The following is a 22,106-nucleotide window of genomic DNA, read 5'->3' as shown; positions in this document are numbered from 1 at the left end:
CCTGTGAGAAGAAGTAGTAGTAAGAAAAAAGGGAGATCGAATGTAAATAAGAGATAATAAAATATGTACTTGATTAAATATAAAATTTATAAAGCTTTTATATACATTATTCATCGTACCCTTTAAGTCCTCTTATTTTTTCAAAAAAATATATAAATTCTATCTGAGTTTTCCTTAGATTTTTCTCACTGCACCAGTGTTTACTCGTCTTGACCCCCTTTACCGCTCCAGTTGTCCAATTGAAATTGAAATTTGTGGCGCGCTGCCGCTTTCTTGGCAGCTGTGCCTTGACAAACAAGGCTCGGTTGATAAAAAAGAGGGACAGGCCCAAAAGTTTTGACTGCTCAGGCTGCTTTTCCACGATTTTCCTCGCTTTTCGCTGCTGTCTTCTTGCCTTAAATCCAATTGTGTTGTCGTCTGGGCGCCGTGACACACCCACGCCAGAATCTTGCACCTGCAGAATGCAGAATTCAGAATGCACTTTGCGGCTCATGTCAGCAGCGCGGCGACTTTTGAACTCCCACGCTTTGGAGAAAGCAGACCAGAGGAGAAAGTGGGCGGAGAAAGCGAAGGAGTAGGCAGCGTGGCATTGCATGTGTGCCAAAAAGTACGAAGAAATAATATCCGTAGCTTGCGACCCGCTGACTGCCACTGCCATTGATTTTTATCGCCTCGGGGCTCTGCACAAAGCTCAACTAGCGACTCCGACAAGAAGTTGATTTGCCCTGCCCAAAGGGGTAGAAAATCAATGCAGACTTCTAAATACTCTTTTTAAAAAATAATAATAAAATAACTAAAAATCCCATACAATTAAATACATTAAAAACCACAACCGGTGAAGAAGGTAATAATTAAAAAGAGTAAAACATTTCCTGGAAATTATAAGGGTTTTAGTTTTAGATAAGATACAAGTAATGATCTTGTTTAACCATTTAATATTCCTTATTTTAAACAAAAAACCATTCTTTCTGATTTAGTAAATAATAAAACTTATTTTGGATTACTTTCCAATTACCAAGCAATTTCCTTCTCTATGCAGAATTTCGCCGCAAATCAACTTAACTCGCTACTTTATTTATGCAAAAGAGTATCGCTGGCAAAAACAAAATCGGTTTTTTTAAATCATCAAAAGCCCACTCAGGCAGGATTCAATGGGCTGATGCACTTTGCTGATGGGATGGCAATGGGTTCCTCCTTGTAACTCCGGTCCCCGTAACACTTATGCCCCATATATATATAGTATACTGATATATATACACATATATCGCGTAGTTCTCGGGCCTGTCGCTGTTTGTCATATGCGATTCGGCTGCTTGCCAAATATTGATTATGTGCCCTCAAACATGAATGGAAGCGCGCTTCGCTGACTCCGCTCAAGTGGTGGCAAAATCTGGGGAACAGGGTGCAATCCGGAGGTCTAGAGTATAGAGTATAGAAAAAAGGGCCAAGATAAGCCCGAAGTTCGACGTATGCACGTCATCAGGCCGAAAAAAGCACATCCGGGATAAAAAAATGTGCAAGCGAAAAAACTATAGCCAATGTAAACGGATGGATAGGGGATCCTATGGTGGCCTCAAATCCAGTTAACAACTTTAATGGCCCAAATAAGAGATGCCACACTTGGCAAACTCTAATAAAAGCCTAACTTGGCCGCCTAATGGGCCATGAACATTAACAAATACTTGCAGAATAAAGACCAACTTTCTCTCTTTCTTTCATCATTGTTGGCATAAATACTACGAGTTTAATGAGTTGACAAATCATTTAAATCCACAACAAATGTACGAGTTTACTCCCAAACAAAACTGATGGTAAAAGCCCAACTAATGCCGTATGGAATTCTCATTCAGCATTTTTTCACATCTCCCTTTTTCCTAGAGCTGTGCTGAATAATTTGGAACTGCCATAAAAATGTCAGACTGCAACGGTCTGGTATTTATTTCGACAGCCAACACAATTCATAGCTTTTAACTGGCAACTGTGCAAAGATAAATAAGTACAAGCGCGCGGACCGAAGACCAAATTTATGGACAACCTTCAGGACCAACTTTAGGACTGAATGGCAGCTAAAGATATTCTCTTTGGGAAGTAAACTAGATTGTTGTAAGGCCAAACAAATACAAACTATGCGGAAATAGATATTTGAGTGCTGAAACTATTTTAGATTTCAAGCGTTTACTTTGGATTCTTCAAATGATTTGTTTGGCTTATAACTTCATCATTGAATTTTTTGGTTGGCCTTTTAGTTAGTACACACAGCACTTTGTTGTATGAGGAAATATATATTTGGGCTCTGAATCTATTTTGGTTCTCTACCGTTTACTTTTGATTTTTCAAATGATTTGTTTGGCTTATAACTTCATCACTGATTTTTTCTTTTGACTTTTTAGTTAGTAGTTATAGCACTATGTTAGAATGCATAAATCTTTGAACGCAGATGACAGTGCTTTTCAGCAATTATTTAATCAAAATGACGGATAAATGTATATTCACATTAAATAAAATAAATCACAACAAAATATAAAGTAAAGATTCAAGCTTAAACCTTAAAAATTGTTTTTAGTTTTCAGAGTTTTCAAAAGCCTTTGTTTCATAGGGACAAACAAAGTGGATAATTTAATATGCAATGTTTGACGAATGATTTTTATATATCTGGATACATACTATACTTCCAATTTAGTTTAAGCTGATTTATAGCTTACAAAAACCGTGATCGAGTGCACTTACTGTGTTTTTTTCGTAATTCTAACAGGCTTTTCCGCTTCATTCGCTCCCGACAATCGCGTCAATCCCTTTGGAAACCTTTCACTTTGGGAAAATTGCTTTGGATGTGGACCACGCCTTCCGAAAACACGGAACCAAAATTGGCAAACCATTAAGAAGCGTGCACTGTTGTTGTTTACACATCTGAAGCCATTTTATCACCTGCGAATAATGTTTGGACTAAGTATATTTTATGGCCCAGCCTCGCCCAGCCGAATTTCCCCCATAAATTCCCGAAACTTTCCCGCTTTTCCCGCTGCAGGTGGAAAAGGGGCGAGAACGCAGTGGTGGATAGCACCGCCTTATCAAAATATTTGCGGCACATCACTTGATTATTGGCTTGTCTGTCAACTAGCATGAGTATAATATTATTTTTATTCCTTATCTAGGTTTGGGGGCGGTTGGATCCCGCATAGGTGCCATTAAGGCCGTTTGACAACTTGGGAAATGTGTTTGCGCAGCACGGGTAATTGCGGCCGATAAAAACCCCAGCTCAAATACAGAAAGGGCTTCATGAAAATGTGGAAAACCTGAGTAAGTAGCATGTCGAATTACAAACGCTAATTGACTCGTAAAGTTGCCAAAAGTGCGGCACGAGTCAAAATATCGATTGCATTAGCATAAATTCATAAAGCAAAATTTACCGGAAATACTGCGGAAGTTATTTCTGAAACTCACCAATAATAAAAAGTTTTCGTTTATTTTACCAATAAACATTTATTAAGGGTAAAATAATTCTCGAGTATAGAATTAATTTCACAATTCTCTAGAACTTATTATACGAAGGTATTAGTTTTTAAAATAGGTAGACTATAAAAATCGTTTGCTTCAGCATTGAGTTACATTATAATTTACGTAGAAATATAATATAACAATAGTTATAGTAAAATATATTATTTTAATTACACTTACCAACTAAAGAGTATTAAATTCACTGGCGTATTGTTTAGGTTTAGTTTAAGGGTTTGTTTAAGCGTTGGTTAAGTTTTTGATTTTGTGTTTATTTGTTATAGCATAGGAATATAATTATTTTACATTTCCGATTGTAATTTAAGGAATTTTCATTTATCTGGCTTTAGGAAAATATTTGTCACAGACACACTCGCTGGAAAACAAAGAGAACTTAGCATACTTTACACATTTTAAGGAATCTTTTTATAATTCGTAAGGAAAACGTATTCCATTCGGCGCGTTGGCATTATGGTAATGCCAGTCCTAGAGCGGATTTTTCTTTTCTGCCAGCCTATCTGTCTGCCTTTCGGGCCTTTCCTTTTTTTTTTCTCCCGACTGTATTTGAATTCGAAGGTATATGGGTGGAACACGCCTTACTTCACCGAGGGAAAACACCTTTTCTTGCGGCCCTCTGCACTCACAATTCAAATGAACTTCAATTCGGTATTATATTTTCTGTTGTTTTGTTTGCTGTTCCATTGTTTCGATTTTATTACACATTTGGCCTGTGGAAAATGCGGTGTAAAAGTGTGCGTACGGGGAGTGGAGGGGGTTGGCGGGGGCCTTTTTCGATTTTCCGCTGCTCACGCACACAGTTTTTCCCAAGCACAGCACGCTCCAAAGTCTAGCCACGAACTGAAAGCGTCGGGGAAACTCCAAACTCGAGCAGCAGGAAAAGCGGAAAACCGAGAAGCTTCCAATGTCAATGCGAAGCCAATCCTTTGTACGAGGAATGTGTTATTTTGGAAGGCCCAAACCTCCTGGAAAAGCCACTCTCTCGCGCTCTCTCTCTTTGGCTAGGAAAAGTCGCTCTCTCTCTTCTCGGATTTTCCTCTCTCCCGCTGGTTTGTTTTCCCTGTTGTGCGTGCGATTTGACAACTACATTCCGCCACGAAAAGAAATGAGTTTTAAAGTTTTCAAAGTAGATTTCCACTTGCAAAGTTTAATTAATATGAATGTCTCGAATGCCTACATATATGCTTTCCGATCTCTCTGTTTTCTGTTTTCTTTTTCTCCTTTTTTTCTTTGGCTTTTCATTTTCTGGGTAAAATTTATTGGCCGTGCGGGCGTGCTTTTCCGTTAAAAATAGCCGCCATAGCCTCGCGATGCGTCGGCAGCCTCAGCGACAGCATCAAGTTCAGATGGGTTCTATTTTTCTTGTTTTTGGGGGACCATCTTTATGGAGAGAGAGACAACTTTTGACCTTAGTCAAGCGAAAAGTGCGGCCCACCTGTCTTTGTTTGTGTATACATCTTTTAAGCGGCTAATTGGCCAAGTTGCGTTGTGGCTGCCAAATTATTCAGGCAACTGCAACTACTCGGCTAATTACGACCCATGAATGAATAACCAAGGGGAGACATTTAACCCCCAAGAAAACCGAAGCCCCTAGGAAGCCCGAATCGCTGACACATGAATTTATGATTCCTTTGGCCGTGTTTTGTTATTGCCTTTATGATTATTGCGACGCCGCGTCTGTTGTCTGGCTTTTCCGACTTTTCCCGCCTGACGCCAACTAGCAACCCCCATTTAACCATTGTCAATCATATGACCCCCTTTTTCGGGGCTTCGAAGATCTGGTTTTTGGGCTTCCGTTGGGCAATTTGTTTTGCTACCCAGTTGTTTATCTAGTTTTTGCGATACAACTCCCCAGAAATGCTGCCTTGGCATTATTAATGTCCTGTGACCCCAAAGAGATACAAACTCTGTGAGTTTCCTTCCCCCTGGCAACTTTTGGTAAAAAGAAAAATCAATTGATTGACTGCGATGGCCACATTTTCTGCACTTTTAAACGCGTCACAAGAAATTTAGATTTTAGATTATACGTTTCGGTATTTGTGCTTTCTTTTGCTTTCTCTCGCGCAAAATCTCTTTTGTCACACTTGATTTATTTTCGAAATTTTTAATTTTTCCTCATTGACTTCTTGGCATTTTTTCACGAATTTCCGCGCACACACACACTTTTTTGTTTGCAGGCCAGGAGTTGCATTGGATTGGTAACAGTTGATGGCCAGCCGCCGACTGACTGGCCAACTGACCAAGTGACCAACTGGCTAACCGACTAGCAAAACGCCAGAAAAAACACGACGGAAGCCGAGGCGTCGTCCGACGTTAAGTATACGCCATGCGGCACACGACCGGAGCGGTTTATTCAGGCACCCACCACACGTCCGTTCTCAGCTGTGGCCCAGCGCTTTTGAGAGCGTTCCGCCGGAGACAGGCCGCTGCCGCCGGATCCGGCGCTGCCGACGCCGACGTCGACGTCGTGGTGAGTTTCCGGCCAGCTGATGGCGGATGAGGATGAGCGTTTCGAAACGCCAGCAGGGGCGGATTGCCTTGAAAGGGCTTTACCGCAAATGGGGGTGGAAAATTGGAGATGCAGGTGTTTCATGTTTAATGTGAAATATCTCTATGTTAATTTACAAAGCTGTAGAATTTCAATATTAATTACTATTAATATTAGTTATTTTGGTTTACAAGTGTTTATGTAAAAATAATACAACTTGACGTTCGCAAATCCCATAAAAAAGCTTAACTCAACAGAGTCTAATTAAATCTTTAGTAGTCTGTTTAACAATTTTATTTTAAGTGCGGGTCAAATGTTCATGTTAGCATAACATAATATTATTTTCAGTCATTTAACATTTGGCACTGTCAGAAAAGAATAATAAACGAAATATTTAAGAAAAATAATTTTATAAAAATATTATTTATATTTTTGTATTAAATAATTTCAATTATTATTACAAAACAAAACACCTTTTTCATTCAATAGTTAAACGAAAGCAATCGAACCTGTTTTCGGTTCGAAGTGATGTCACACAACCTGGAGTATCTCTTATCGACTATAAAAATAAACTCAAGCCGTTCGATACGACTCTCAAATGTTCGCGCCAAAATGTTGGATAAATTTTAAGAAAATGCTTTGTATGACACCCATTCAAACTTATAAAGTTTTCATTATTTATGGTCATTTGTTTTAAATGACAAGCGTAGACAAGGGACAATCAGGAAAGTTTATGATGCTCAAATCCAAAGCATATGGTTTACTTTTGTGTTATCCTGTTTATCTGAAGGACATGTGGTGAAAATATCCCGCTTCTCTTTTGTCTTTTCCCCATCCTTGTTTTTTCTTTCGACGCCTTGACCAGTCATGAATATAAATTATACCCTAAGTGACAGGAGGAGGCTTTTATGGCTAAACAATCATAAAGAACACCCGGCACGAAGTGTTTTCAGTTTTTTTAAGTCGACTAGACGCAAAACAGAGTGTTAGTATGAGAATAGCGTTTGAATATATGCGAAAGCATAATTCAGCATTATTTTATTAACTGTTGAAACATTTCAGGTGGCCCATAAAATGCAAAAGATTTTAAGTATGGGCTCGAAATTTGTGTTGAAAGATAACCACTTGGTCTTATTTCGATCATCACAATTTGTTCAAGTACTATTTATTCCCGAGGGAATTGTTTTTTAATTTATTTGAAAACATAAATTTCACGAACATCAATTGTGATAAGTACCAACATATAAGAGCCCCATTATAAAAAAAGAATTTAATGTTGTTTTGCATATACTAAAGTTTTTAATATACAGACTATAGCATTAAACCTAAAAGGTAAATTAGTTCTGGGAATTCAGAAACTAATTTAACAAATTTTTGTCTTATTTTTAATTATAATTTAAAATAATAATATAACAGGGTCAAGAGTATTCAAGATCTTTGTTTTTCAACCAGTAAAATTAGTTTAAAATATAATGTTTAAGAGCAAAGTCATTTTGCTTTTGTCAGTCACTAATCGAAGATCACAACCCATCGAGCAGCGGTTTTAGCGCGGTTTGCTAGCGTTTCCCTAGCGATTCTTCGCGCGCTGTTTAGTTTTCGGAGGCGGGAACTCATAAAATAAGCCTACCTCAAAACTGGCCGGCCCATAAAAGCTATTACCATTGCGTCACGGGCAGCGGGTGATGTTTGACGGGTTAGTGGGACAAAAATCATGCGGCATGAGGTACGAATTGGCCCGGGGCAAACGGCGATTTGGATACCGTTGGCCAACCGACGGCTTTAAGCCCAAGCCCAGCCTCTAATTAACCCTTTCGCAATTGCAGCTGAGCCCTAAAACTTTGGAGGCGGATGGGGGAGTGGCCCTTCCACTGGGTTACATATGCGAGTTAGTGTTAGTTATAAAATAACTTTGGTCCCGATACCTTGGACTCGGAGTTTGATTAATGAGCGGCTTAAGTGAATCTCAAACCGAATCTGAGCCTGCTCGGCCGGCAGACTGATGAAGTCACTAATTTGACTTAAAAACGCATTAAAAACCATTTTCGATAAGAGCTCGGAGCCCCCCAATTCGTGATTTCGGCGAGGGTTTTCCCGTACTTTTCAGCCTCTTGGTCTAGGTCTCGACTTTGTGAAAGTTGTGCAAATATAAAACCGAAAAAACCAAAATTGAACGATGAAACCAACAAGGCGACGGATAAAATTCCAAAAACGTCTCGGAAGATTTGAGAGTGCAAATCTCTTGCTTTATGGGACATTGCTTATTGGCAATCAGCTGTTAACATAAATAATGATCGGATTCGGTGAGTGAACTAAGGGATACTCTGTATTTAAAATAGAAGTTTGCCTCAAGTATGTTTTCTATTCAGTATTAAGTATAAGTAAATTTAATTTAGTATATTAAGATAATCTTATCACAATTGAACATTAAAAAATAAATATTTAAAAAAGAAAAACTATCTTATTCAAAACTTATCTTATTGACTGTATAAGTAAATTGTTTTTAATTATAAAATATTAATGTAATACAATTCATATTTCAATGCCCTCGTATAATTGTTATAATGGTTAATTTATTTTAGGCTTTAATTATTAATAAAACAAACTACAAATAATGTCCAAATTAGTTTCCTACACTTGTTTTACGAATGTACATATATCTTGTGGTTTTAATGAATATGCAATTTTTATAAATTAAAAGGGAAATTATTTGACTAAGCAATGAACGCTTTCTTTCAAAAAGAAATTCAAATAAATAAATATAAATATAAATGTGTATAAGTACTAACATTTATCAAATTGATATGTAAGTTTTGGAATAATATTTTTTAATACAGAATATATAAAAAAAGACTATAAAAATACACTATCCCATAATTCCACCTTTGTCAACGAACATAAATTGATTTAAATGCCTTACCTAAGAGACAAAAGCCGTAGGTAACTCCTACAATTGTGCGTGGTCTTGGTCATTAAAAGCCTTTTCTTGGCAACATCCAATGTCTGCGCCGGAGGCAGCGCCAAATCAACGGCAGCAGTCACAAATCTGCGACAGATAAAAGCTGTTAAATGACCTTCATTGGCCATAAAAATCCAAATTCATCGCCCGAACAATGAATCGTATCTATGGGCCAAAACCGGCGGCAACGCCACACAACAATTGGCGACCAGCAAAAATTAACAATTTAAATAAATTCACTTTATTGCAGTTCGCATTTTGGCGACAATGTAAAACAAACAATAAAAGTTGTCAATAAATAAAGACCGCGTCATATTGAATGGCCCGAACCGCTGGACTTCCGGTCTTGATTCGGGCCAGAAATGAAAAACCGCACATATCATATTGTAGTATGTGGCCAACGACATGAATCACGGACCAAAAAGTTCAAAGTTGACCGGGCTGAATTGAGAGATTAGCTGGGGAGATCACAGCCGGCTATATCTTTCTGCCATATAGCGCTGCTCTGACCCGAGCTCTGCTTTTCTCTGCCCAGAGTTCGCGGCTGTTAACTTGGCTAAGACTCAGTTGGTTCAGTTGGCTACGAACCTCTGCCGTGAGCATTGGCAAACGCGTAAAACGGAAAAAACGAAACCTAAAACGAAACCTAAAACCCAAAGCCGAAAAATACAAATTGAAATCTCCGCGCTTCTCTTCGGTACGTGTTAAGTTTTTTAATTAGTAGAATTTTCAAGTGATTTCGGTGGCAAAAAGAGAAAATAATTCACAAAAATACAAAACAGCATAGCTAAGCTTAAGTGTAGTGTGTAAAAAAAGGTTAACAAAAACAGGCAACAGACAAAACAATACAATAGGCCGCACAGTAGGTGAGTAATTAATAAAGTGAATAATTGAACGCTCTGCCATAAATTAATAAATTTAATTAATCTGTCGTCGTAGATCTGATTTATTGTATAATTTTATTGTTTCTATTCGTCTATATACTTGTAACCGAAATGTTAGGAAACCAGCAAACACAAATTAAATCAAAGCGATCACAAAACAAAATCCACAAAAAATGCAGACAACACTTTGAGTAAATAAAAACAAAATATAATAAGAGTGGGGAAACAAAACCTGGCCGCAGCCTTGAAAAGTCGTGCTTAATTTCTCAGCTAAATGCAGGCATTAAAGATATGTTTAAAAAATTTTAATGAAGCCCAGCTTTTTGTCTGGCTCGAATCGAATCCATTGTTTTAGTCCCTAATTTAGTATCAAATAGGCCAAAAAGCGGATCAAAAGTGAGCTGTTACCACAATTTGAGATTCATAAATATATAATTTCTGGTAAACGCTTAAGCCTTTCTGATTGATAAATTTCTAAATTTATTATTACAAATATAAATTTAAAAATTCTGTTATAGATAAAACATGTAATTTTTAAAGATTTCAAGTCTCGTTTTATTTAATTCAATTTTATCTAAAATAAAACTTTATGGCTTAGCCATCTGTATTGCATTTTTGTTATACAAAAAGTAATAATCATTTCTTTTAATTAAATAGCCATATAATTAATTAACAGTATTCTAAGTTAAATGATTTTTTTGACCAACTCATATTTTAATTAGTTGCCAACAAAATATCTAGACTCATCCCCTGAAAACGTTCCAATCAAGTGAATAAGTGAGAATGTCTGGGCGAGACAAAGATAAAGATCCGACAATCGATCATTAGTCAGGCGGGGGATAATCAATTAAATATAGATAGATGATTTTGCGGCCAAATCATTCAAATAAATTGAATAAAGCCCATCAATGTTGAGCACTCAATTTCGAAAATGGGGCTGCAGCCAATGGATTAGCCGCTGAAGCTCGGCCAAAGATCTTTAACAATTTCATTAACTTTTGGCCCGTCGACCTAATGATGTGCAAATGGCCCAAAACACACCATAAAACACACACTGCCTCTAAAGTTGGTAAGGGAGACAATGCCCAATACCAACACTTGGCCCGACTTTAACCAAGTCCAACTTCTTTTGGCCACTCTGTGATTTATGAGGTGATCGCCTGGCGCAACTTTGGCATCGGGGAAATACCAGTGATACGTGGGTGTAGCCATGTGCAAGACTCCATTAGCAGATCGCAAACACCAAACAAAGCTGGGGTCCATACACAGAGAAAAATAATCAGCACTTTCAAGTCCTTAGTGTATGGTTTAAAAAACGTTTAATTTATAAATTTTAAGGATAAGATTAAATTCAGCTGTAATATTATATAATAGAAGGGAATATTATTATGTCTGTTTAATATATTTTTAAAAAACTGAAGACAAATATTTAAATGTTTTCTTTACAAAATTGTAAAAGTAAATTCGAAAAAAAATATGTTTTTCTTTTAAATTTTAATAGAATAAACTTTCTCCTTTATTATTCAAATAATGAATTACTTTATTTATATGTAATAAATTCAAACTATAAAAAAAGTTACAAATTTATTTTAGTGTACCTTGCCCGACACTTTGTCATTGGCGTTTGATTGTTGACTGATTTGTTTTGCTTGGCTTGTTCAAAGAGCCTGTGATCCCGGAAATCCTATCACAGCTCGTGGCAGGTGTTTTTGTATCAGCATAAATTCCTATTAATTCTTGAATGTTCACTGTTTTTACAGGCACCCCATGACAGGCTGTTAAAGCGAATTGTTATTGCTGTTTGTTCTATTAATAATTGTGGTACACATTTTTATCGAAACTAAAGCAAAGCTTGACATGAAATCCGGTTTTTAGCATTGACAGTGACAGCTTTTGATATGATCACTTGTAACCATGGCTTTAGAACAATTAAAAAAGTTTTTTATTTTTACTTTGGCTACCACAAAATTAATTTCAAATCACTGGGAAGTTCCACTTTTTCCCTATTATATTACCACCAAGTTAGAAACGCTAATTAAGGTAATTTTATTTCACAGTTTTAGTATTAATTAGTATTTGTTCAGATAGGTAGGTTAAATAACAAATATACTCGAAAACTTCCCATTTGTTTCCATTTCATTTCCTGTACAGTAAATCACATTGAACATAAAAAAATTCGACTTTATAATTACTGTTTTTATTCTTCTTTTTTAAATTGCTCCACATTTTATTGAAAACTTCGATTTATTCTTAAATAAACTGTTTAATGTCCACTCAATCATTTATTGAAATGCCGCCAATTTAAAGCACCGTTTAGAAGCGCTTATAAATCATTAGAGTTTATAAATATTGTCATTAGCTGACAGCTTGGATTGCCAATTGAGAACGCCCCCACAATAGCAGTGGGCGTGACCAGTCCATTATCTGCGCGGCGTATACTTAATCTACGTATACTTAATCTTGTTGTCTTGAGCTTGTTCGTCACTTTCACTTTTGGCAATTTATTTTCACTATTTACGGGAGTTGTTCGAGTTGTTTGGGTGTTGTTTGCTTTAGAGGTTGTCGGTTGTGTAGTTCGTGTTTATGTTATTGTTTTAGTTGCTGATTGTTTGACTTAACAATAAGCCCAAGTGAACTCTGCACGACAAACAAACACTTTGGGGCATTTCCGCTGCGGAAAAACCATCAGTTATTGTCTGTTTTGTGTCCCAATGGAAATGGTGTGAAAAATTCCCGAGTATTTGCCTTTTTTCGCGACTAATATTTAGCCAAATAATTCATGACAGTTTCTCTTTCGCTTTAGACGTTGAAGACTTCGCGTTGAAGACAGTTTCTGAATCGCAAACGAGTCAAATGCAAATGCAAATCGACGGCGAATGAATTGACAATGACAAAGAGTATTAAACGTCCGCCCCCTATTAGTTGTAACCGCGTTCTCCTTACCTATGTGGTGAGTATTCCTTGATCAAGAAGTACTTGGTATAATTGACAGCATATTCCTTTCAGATATTAGCTTATACAGTAGCCGCCCACAGCTCGCCCCCGCCATGTGGCCTTTATGGAGCGCCGCCTTGCCAATTCCTCCCGGCGCCACCTGGCCAAACGCCCACCTGTGCCCGTCCAGGAAAAACCTACTGCGAACACGCTGATAACTACCCCACGTAAGTATAACCACTATAATATCTTCCATTATCCATTATAATATCTTATTTAAAGTTCAGTAGTTCTTACCATCTAATTTATCTTAAATATGTTAACTCATTAAAACATAAATACAATCCAAATATAGATGACGCTTCGAATTCGATCTTAGAGTTCATAAAAATAAATTAGGGAATTTAAAAGCATTAACTGATGTTCTTCATAGAAAATGCTTTCATCCAATGAAACTTAGTTTTCCCTTCACCAATATCTAATAAAATAAGTACAACCTTTTACAAATAAATTAGGAATTGATTATTAATGTAATAAATAATTATTAAATATATTATTATTAAATATATTATTATTAAATATATTATTAATATAAAAATATATTTAATATATTAAACAATTTAAAAGCATTAACGCTCTTCATATACAATGCTTTCATCCAATCAAACTTAGTTTTTCCTTCACCATAACTTTCAATTATATTGGAGTACTAAACTATTTAAAAACTATTATTCCAAATTACAAAACTGCAGAAGTATTCTTAAATAAAAAATTGATTCAATATCTAATATCTAAAATAAAACCATTATTTAGTGTTAAACAAATGCTGACATTTATTTTGCATTAATCATTAATTAAAACTTAAACATCGCTGGTCCAATCAATGTGCTCTTCATTCAAATGGATTTCAAACAAATGTTTGACCACGAGACAATTTGAGTTTCGATTTGAGTTCGCTATTAAAATCGAAACTTGTTCGTTGGCATCGCATTAGCATAGGAGCATCAGCATCGAGCTCGAGTAAGTATCTTTTGTGGCTGCTTCCGCGACGAGCTCTCAGATACTCGAATACTCGAATACTCGTGGAGATGCTGCTTCGTGGGGCTTCTGCTCTCAGTCAGATGGGGGAATTCCTTGACCCAATAAACTTGAATTGACAGTTCAAGACACTTTTTGTTTGCCTCCTACCATGTAGTATAACTTTGGCGACGATACGACGACTGGCCGCGTGCTTCTCGAATATTTATGAATGCCTCCAATGAATAATCGTGTCTTCGGGGCATCATAAGTTGCTTAGACCGGCACTTTGGCGCTTGAGCTAGGGTATTTTGGGTGTGCTTCAGACTTTTGCGGAGAACATCATGTTTTTCAATGAATAAAACATGTTGCCTAATAATTTATGGATTTCTTAAAATATTTTTATTATATATCTGATAAGACTTATGGCTTTAAGAGATCTTATCAAGCAAAACAAAATTGCAAGTCAAATTTTATATACCCTTTCAACAATATATAAATTTTATAGGGTCTGAAATTATTATACCCTAAATATGTTAAAAAATTAATCAGCTTTAAAATGACAAATGTAGATTGCAAGTTAGAGAATCAAACGACAAGTCTTAAGAGGTACGTCACTTTTATGAAATTAGAAGTCCAATTTTGGGTCACTCTTTTAGAAGACAACTTGGAAATAACTAACATGAAAATAGGTCAAATATTTTTAATGCAGATTTTTAGAGAATCAAATAACAAGTCTTTAGAGGTATGCCACTTTGGAATCGGCTTAAATTTGGTAAAGTTATGGACTCTCGAAGCCCGATTTTGAGTCACTGTATTACAAGACATCGGAAAACTACAAAAATAACTAACATGAAAATGGGTCAAAATTTTGATCAACGATAAATTGAAAATTTTGAATGCAGATTTTTAGAGAATCAAATCACAAGTCTTTAGAGGTATGCCTCTTTGGAATCGGCTTAAATTTGGTAAAGTTATGGACTCTCGAAGCCCAATTTTGAGTCACTGTATTACAAGACATCGGAAAACTACAAAAATAACTAACATGAAAATGGGTCAACATATTGAACAACGATAAATTGAAAATTTTGAATGCAGATTTTTAGAGAATCGATTCACAAGTCTTTATAGGTATGCCACTTTGGAATCGGCTTGAATTTAGTAAAGTTATGGACTCTGGAAGCCCAATTTTGAGTCACTGTATTACAAGACATCGGAAAATTAGAAATAACTAACATGAAAATGGGTCAAAATTTTGATCAACGATAAATTGAAAATTTTGAATGCAGATTTTTAGAGAATCAAATCACAAGTCTTTAGAGGTATGCCACTTTGGAATCGGCTTAAATTTGGTAAAGTTATGGACTCTCGAAGCCCAATTTTGAGTCACTGTATTACAAGACATCGGAAAACTACAAAAATAACTAACATGAAAATGGGTCAACATATTGAACAACGATAAATTGAAAATTTTGAATGCAGATTTTTAGAGAATCGATTCACAAGTCTTTATAGGTATGCCACTTTGGAATCGGCTTGAATTTAGTAAAGTTATGGACTCTGGAAGCCCAATTTTGAGTCACTGTATTACAAGACATCGGAAAATTAGAAATAACTAACATGAAAATGGGTCAAAATTTTGATCAACGATAAATTGAAAATTTTGAATGCAGATTTTTAGAGAATCAAATCACAAGTCTTTAGAGGTATGCCTCTTTGGAATCGGCTTAAATTTGGTAAAGTTATGGACTCTCGAAGCCCAATTTTGAGTCACTGTATTACAAGACATCGGAAAACTACAAAAATAACTAACATGAAAATGGGTCAACATATTGAACAACGATAAATTGAAAATTTTGAATGCAGATTTTTAGAGAATCGATTCACAAGTCTTTATAGGTATGCCACTTTGGAATCGGCTTGAATTTAGTAAAGTTATGGACTCTGGAAGCCCAATTTTGAGTCACTGTATTACAAGACATCGGAAAATTAGAAATAACTAACATGAAAATGGGTCAAAATTTTGATCAACGATAAATTGAAAATTTTGAATGCAGATTTTTAGAGAGGTAATTTTTAGAGGTAAGCCACTTTGAAATGGGCTTAAATTTTATGAAAGATTCTAAGTTTTATCACTAGTCAGTTATTTATTTTAACTCTTAATGATTAATTAAATTTAATTGAATTTATAAAAATGCATTCGCTATATAACATTTATTGAACGTTATAATTGTGTAATGACCATCAACTAAGTTATTCGATTTTTCAAAATGAATACGAAATAAATGAAATTAAAATTGAAATCAAAGGAAAGAGCATCCATAACTCAGCAAATGACCACAAGATTACGCCTTTTGTCTTACGGTTTCCAAAGATGGCACTCAAATGTTTGTTGTTTTGCTTGTTTGTTTATCACCCACCTTCGCTCGACTGGTTGGCCATGTTTGTTCGTCTATTTTTAGAGCATTTCTTTGACTCGGATTTAAATAATATGTGCGTTAGTCGGTAATGGTAATGCGAATGGCTTGATAAGCCCTCGGCGCCGACACGGCAATTAAATAGGCATTTTTATTACAACGCTTGCATTGGAATTTCTGTTAGTTGCATAATTCTGAAAAAAGATATATATATATTTGGGAAAGCCCCAAGCTGGTTTTTACTATACATATAGGCTGGGCCTTTCCCGTCCCTTAACCCTTACCTTTCTCTGCCTGTTTTTGTGGCACGTGACGAGCATGCGATGCTTGTTGATAAGAGTCGCAAAATACAAAATAAATACAGCACTGCCAATTTATTATTTACGATGTCTGCGCCTCCCAATCTTTTTTCTTTCTTGCCCGGCGGCCGCATATTAATTATGATACTCATATTTGATTTGGATTGGGCAACTCCGCAATTACCATTTCCATAGCAATTTCTGGCACTTGTCAGTCAGTCGCTCTGTGACTTGCATAATTCAGTGGATTCAACAAGTGCCTGATTTTCGCTTTCCCAGCCTGTTAAGCATCGCAGCTTACATCACTCATTGTTTCCCTCTTGCACGCAGGAAAAAAATTCAAAATAAGGTCATTTTCCACTTGTTAATAACAGATACAAATTTTTTCCCCATATAACCTATTTTACAACTATTTCAATTGATTTCTTTTTCAAGGTATCTCATTAAGAGCCTCGTTCGAAAATGGGGCTATGAGGCCGGAACTTTGTTGGTGGACGAAACCTGGGAAGACTTTGCGGCTGTGGCGTGGTACGATACTCCCGTCTTCTACGATCCCAAGTCCATTTTCCCACCCCGCGATCCCAATGCCCAGGATTTTAATGGATATAGTTATCAGACCCCATTTGGAGGCAATCCCCAGAGGGTGAGTGGCGGGGGAACCCCCTCTTCGCCAGTAATCCCTCAACGGAAGCACCAACGTGAGTACTCAAAAAATCATTAACAAATATAAATTAAATGTATGACTAGCAATTTGAATACGTTTGTTCCGGTAACCGATTTTTAACGTTTTTGAAGGCCTTCCTTAAAATTAGATTTGTTTATACCATAACAGAAAAGGGAAAACTATTCAGCCTTGGACGTAGTATTGTCACAATGTGGTTATAAAACTGATTGTAAAGTTAATTATGATCAAAACACACTCTTTGAATGTTTAAATTATAAATTATGAATTTAAAATTTTTACAAATTTAAAGAAGACTCCCGAGTTCTTTAGGTTGCTGCAGATTGATTAATCACTTTATTAGAAAACCACTAAATAGTTATTTAGAACAACTAGTAGAAAGCAACTGGTATCAGATATACATTGTACGAATTATTTTTATACAAATTTGTAATTTTCCCTGACTTAGGTATCTGCTGTACACCTCCTCGGGCGGAGGTCATCGCTCGGGTCAAAGGTACAACTCGCAGGGCGGAGCCTCGTCCTCCGGCGGTAACCTGTACTTCAACCAGGGCGGCAAGACCACTCCCTACAATGCCACCCTCTGGCTGAAGCGGTTGGTCCGGGATCTCAGTCGAAAGCAGCGGCAGGCCGGCGGCGACGAGGAGGTGGAGGAAGAGGTGGTGGAGGCGGAGGAGGAGGAGGGCGAGCAGCCGGAAGAGGTGGAGGAGGAGGAGGAGAACGAGGAGAACGAGGAGCAGGGTGCACCGGCAGAGGATCACGCGCAGAGCAAGCGCGACGTCTCGCTTAACATGGATCTCTTGGATATCGTGGGCGTGGACGCCCCCAATCCGCTGAAGAAGCGCTCGAGGACAAAGCGCCAGAGTCCTGGACGCTCCACCCTCTGCCAGACCACCTCGCAGTTCATCACCCCGCAGGCGGCGCTCAACAGCCGCGGAAACTGGATGTTCGTGGTCAACGAGCAGAACACCGCGCGCCAGATGGTCAAGGCGGAACTGTGCGCGTGAGTACAAATCTGGGGGACTGGGGAGTCGGGACACTAATTAAATAAGCATGCCCAGGAAGAAAAGATAATGCAATTATTGTATTTTTTGGCTCCTCTTAAAGGTTCTAAGAACTTACCATTACCCATTCAATTTTTAAACAATTGCATAATAATTAACTGTTTAACTTTGTTAGACCCGTAATTTTCTAAGCTAGTTTATATGAAAAATCAATTCTACATCAATTTGACACAGGGTTGGTGTCTTCGCTAGGAGTATAGTAAGCAGTGAACTGCTTGCCTGATTGAAAACTAAGATTAATGTCAGAGCCATGTTTTTATACCCTTGCAGAGGGTATTATAATTTCAGTCAAAAGTTTGCAACGCAGTGAAGGAGACATTTCCGACCCTATAAAGTATATATATTCTTGATCAGCATCACCAGGAGAGTCGATCTAGCCATGTCCGTCTGTCCGTCCGTCTGTCCGTCTGTCCGTCTGTCCGTCCGTCTGTCCGTCTGTCCGTCCGTCCGTTTCTACGCAAACTAGTCCCTCAGTTTTAAAGCTATCTGCTTGAAACTTTCCCAAAAGTTGTCTTTCTATTGCAGGTAGTATATAAGTCGGAACGAGCCGGATCGGGCCACTATATCATATAGCTGCCATATAACTGAACGATCGGAAATGCCATAACTTTGGTGTTTTTAAAGTTAGGAAGTTGGGATTTTCTATGAGTTTTATTTTTGGCCAATTAATCCGACCTACCGAATTTCATAAGGATCGGACGACTATATCCTATAGCCGCCATATAATTGATTGATCGGAAATGCCATAACTTTGGTGTTTGTAAAGTTATCAAGTTGGGATTTTCTATGGGTTTTATTTTTGGCCAATCAATCCGACCTACCAAATTTCATAAGGATCGGCCGACTATATCCTATAGCTGCCATATAACTGAACGATTGGAAATGCCATAACTTTGGTGTTTTTAAAGTTAGGAAGTTAGGACTTTTTATGAGTATTAAGAATATATGAATAATTTTGAAGAATATAATTTACAGAATATTCTGCAAGGGTATATCAACTTCGGCTCCGTCCGAAGTTAGCTTTCCTTTCTTGTTATGTACATAAATTAAGCATTGAATTATAAAATAAATAAAAATTATTTACAGATGGTTAGGGTTATATATTTTTCAGTAATTTAAATGCACAATAAAACATATAATGTTTCATAAATTTGTATAATAACTGAGATGCACAACAAAATTATAAAAAAAAATTATTTTTATCTTTAAAACTGAAATAGATTTGCCAACTAAAAAATAGTTTGAAGTCGAAATAACTGTTTGATTCTCATCACTGATTAAAAAGGTAAAATTAATAAGTTACCACAGCTAATATCTGCCACCTTTCGGAAAGAAAGAACTTAGTGTTATTTTTATTATTAACCATTTATTATTGCGGGCTTTTTTATTCTTCTGCTTCACAAATCATAAGTCTGTAATTATTTTGCAGCATTAGGGGATAATGTGAGTGACTTGTCCATCCAGCCGTCCTTGAAGTAGCCTTTCCCACTCGTTATTTCGAATTTTTCCCCTGATCCAGAGGCACACGCCTTACCGTTTTCAGCACTTGTAATCAGTGGCGAGGTGTCATGCCAACCCCATTCCGATGTTAATAATTCGCAGCGGGACGCCCGAGGTTTCCCCCTTCTTTTATTTATTTTTTGTTTGGACTAGGGGAAGTCCCTCGCTGTCCTTCTCTTTCTCTCAAATCCATCGCTCCTTTTCCCACCGGCGGGCACGTGGTTAGTGCAGTCGAACTAAGGCCCGTTTACACGGTGTCATAATTGCGGTTAAACGAATTATCACACCCCGAAAATGAGAATGAAATACCAGAGCAGTCCGCCATTAGGCCATGTCCTTGTCCCCTGTTTTATTCCCCTCTGCTTGGTCCTTCCCCTTTTTTTTTAATATTTTTTTTTTTGGATGCGTGCGCTACTCGAAAACCTTTCCACACTCATCCGGAAAAAGCGCAAACAAATGCCGGGAACGGGGGAGGGGTGCTTCGGTTTCTGGTTCTTCGAGTTGGGTCAACGCGTTGCCCTAATTGTTGCCCGATTCGCCCGCTTCCCAGTCTCAAAAACTGAGGCCACTCCCTTCCCCTTTTCCCTTTTCCCTGCCACTTGTTGTTAGCACTGAACCCGGTACTTGCCGCAATTTGTTTAACCAAATGGAGTACCTACGCAGGCGCGCATAAATCTTGGCCAAGGAACAGCTGGGAACCGGGCTACACGCAGATAAATTAAAACATATTTTATATTCAAAACATTTGTATACTTCAGTGTATTATGATATTATAACATATATTATAGAAGGAATGCAGAAATGTGATCTGAACTCGGATTTCAAAGAGGCATGTCTAGAACTATCATTTTTGAATTGAGTGTTGGTGGACTTTTGCCTTTGCCTAAATATTTACTTCCATCGCCTAAAGCTAGGTTAATCTAAAGTAATTTAAAGTATTATTTGCTACGTTTTAAATTTTATTGAGAATTTTAATAACAAGTGTAATGAGCAACCAGTTTAAAAGTCAGATGCACAGTTTCTGCTCTTATAAAATCATTGTACTTTTATTATACCAAAATATTGAATAACAAATATCCAGTAAGTTTGGCAATATATAATTATTTTTTTAATCAGTATATATAATAATTTTTTTGTGGTAAATTTTAAGATAAAATGAATTTATTTGTTGCAGTGCAGGGATTTTACCGTTTCTGCTTCCGCTCGGACGGCGACTCCTTATCAATTACATATGATTCCCGTTTTAACGAGTTCGTTAAACTTTCAACTCTGCTCCGCCTGCGACTCCGGGATCTTCCTTTTTTCCTCCTTGCGAAGGAGTCGCAGCCGGCGCTCTTTATTTATGCCCGACAACCCACAACTAAATTCTGGACAATTGTTGATTTTTAGCATTTGGCATTGGTGTACTTCGCATTCACATTCGCCACTTATTTCGTTTATATTTCAGATCGAACACCTGCTCGAACCTGTGCGAATTGCCCAACGGCTACAACTCGAGATGCGAGCAGAAGTTTGTGCAAAAACGCTTAATTGCGCTCCAGGGCAATGGGCAGAATCTTTACACGGACACGTTCTGGTTTCCCAGTTGCTGTGTCTGCACGATAGCCGCCAATTAAATGTGTCAGTGGATGCAGGACGAGGAAGGACGAGGACGATTTTGGCAAATTCATATCTGATAGCTAAATGATACGAAAACACACAACACCCCCACACACACACACAAGCACACTCAATATCTCTCTCATGTAGTTACACACAAACACACACAATGTAGTTCTTAAAAATGTAATTTAAATCGAAAACATCGAGTGGAGCATGCTAAATTGGATTTATGCCCGCACAATCCCTTTGAGTTTTGTATAGTAGCATTAGAGTTACCCTGTGAGCGATCTAATGGATATCAAATAAACAACGATTCGAGGCGATGCTTTTTTCAAGTTAAGATCATGACTGTGTTTTTTCTGGGGTGGATTTTGATCTTTATAAATTTGTTTTCCTGGAAAATATAGGTCTTATGCTGAAAGGATACAAAACCTCTGTATATAATTATATGAAAGGCAAGTATTCAAATCTTCACTTATATTAATAAATCAAAAATAAAATGCTTGTAATCCCTCAACTTAAATATAAAATAATTCCAACAAATTGTAATCCAGTAAAATCCAACACTTTAATTTCAAAAACAATTTAATTTTAAAGTAATTTGTTCAAGTAATTGAATTCTTAAGAATTGATTTTAAACGAATTTAATCCAAAGGCAGGCTACACATTCATAATTCCATAAAATTGAATAAGCTCCACACTTTCAATCAATATTCGCCCACTTTTCAATCCCTGACAATTGCAAACACATAA

At 37.1% G+C, this 22,106-nt stretch overlaps 2 protein-coding genes across 2 annotated transcripts in view; one reads left to right on the top strand and one right to left on the bottom strand.

The window, feature by feature from the left end:
• Positions 1-5,256, bottom strand: part of LOC108037236 (potassium voltage-gated channel protein Shab) — a 61,366-nt gene extending 56,110 nt beyond the window's left edge. Inside the window, 2 exon segments of the mRNA XM_044457875.1 lie at positions 3,676-3,868; positions 4,093-5,256. The gene's annotated coding sequence lies outside the window, so the exon portion shown is untranslated.
• Positions 5,257-9,543: 4,287 nt separating this feature from the next.
• On the top strand, positions 9,544-21,693 carry LOC108039737 (protein spaetzle 5). Its single transcript, XM_044457806.1, is given in 7 exon segments — positions 9,544-9,820; positions 12,642-12,788; positions 12,845-12,999; positions 16,941-17,155; positions 17,158-17,203; positions 17,636-18,190; positions 21,199-21,693. Coding segments are annotated over 6 exon segments (1,203 nt in total). The 5' UTR covers positions 9,544-9,820; positions 12,642-12,725; the 3' UTR covers positions 21,368-21,693.
• Positions 21,694-22,106: the final 413 nt, after the last annotated feature.

The sequence above is a fragment of the Drosophila rhopaloa genome, unplaced genomic scaffold, assembly GCF_018152115.1.
Source record: "Drosophila rhopaloa isolate 14029-0021.01 unplaced genomic scaffold, ASM1815211v1 contig_163, whole genome shotgun sequence".
Classification (NCBI taxonomy): domain Eukaryota; kingdom Metazoa; phylum Arthropoda; class Insecta; order Diptera; family Drosophilidae; genus Drosophila; species Drosophila rhopaloa.
The sequence above is the reverse complement of the archived record's forward strand: the minus strand, read 5'-3'. Positions and strand labels throughout refer to the sequence as shown.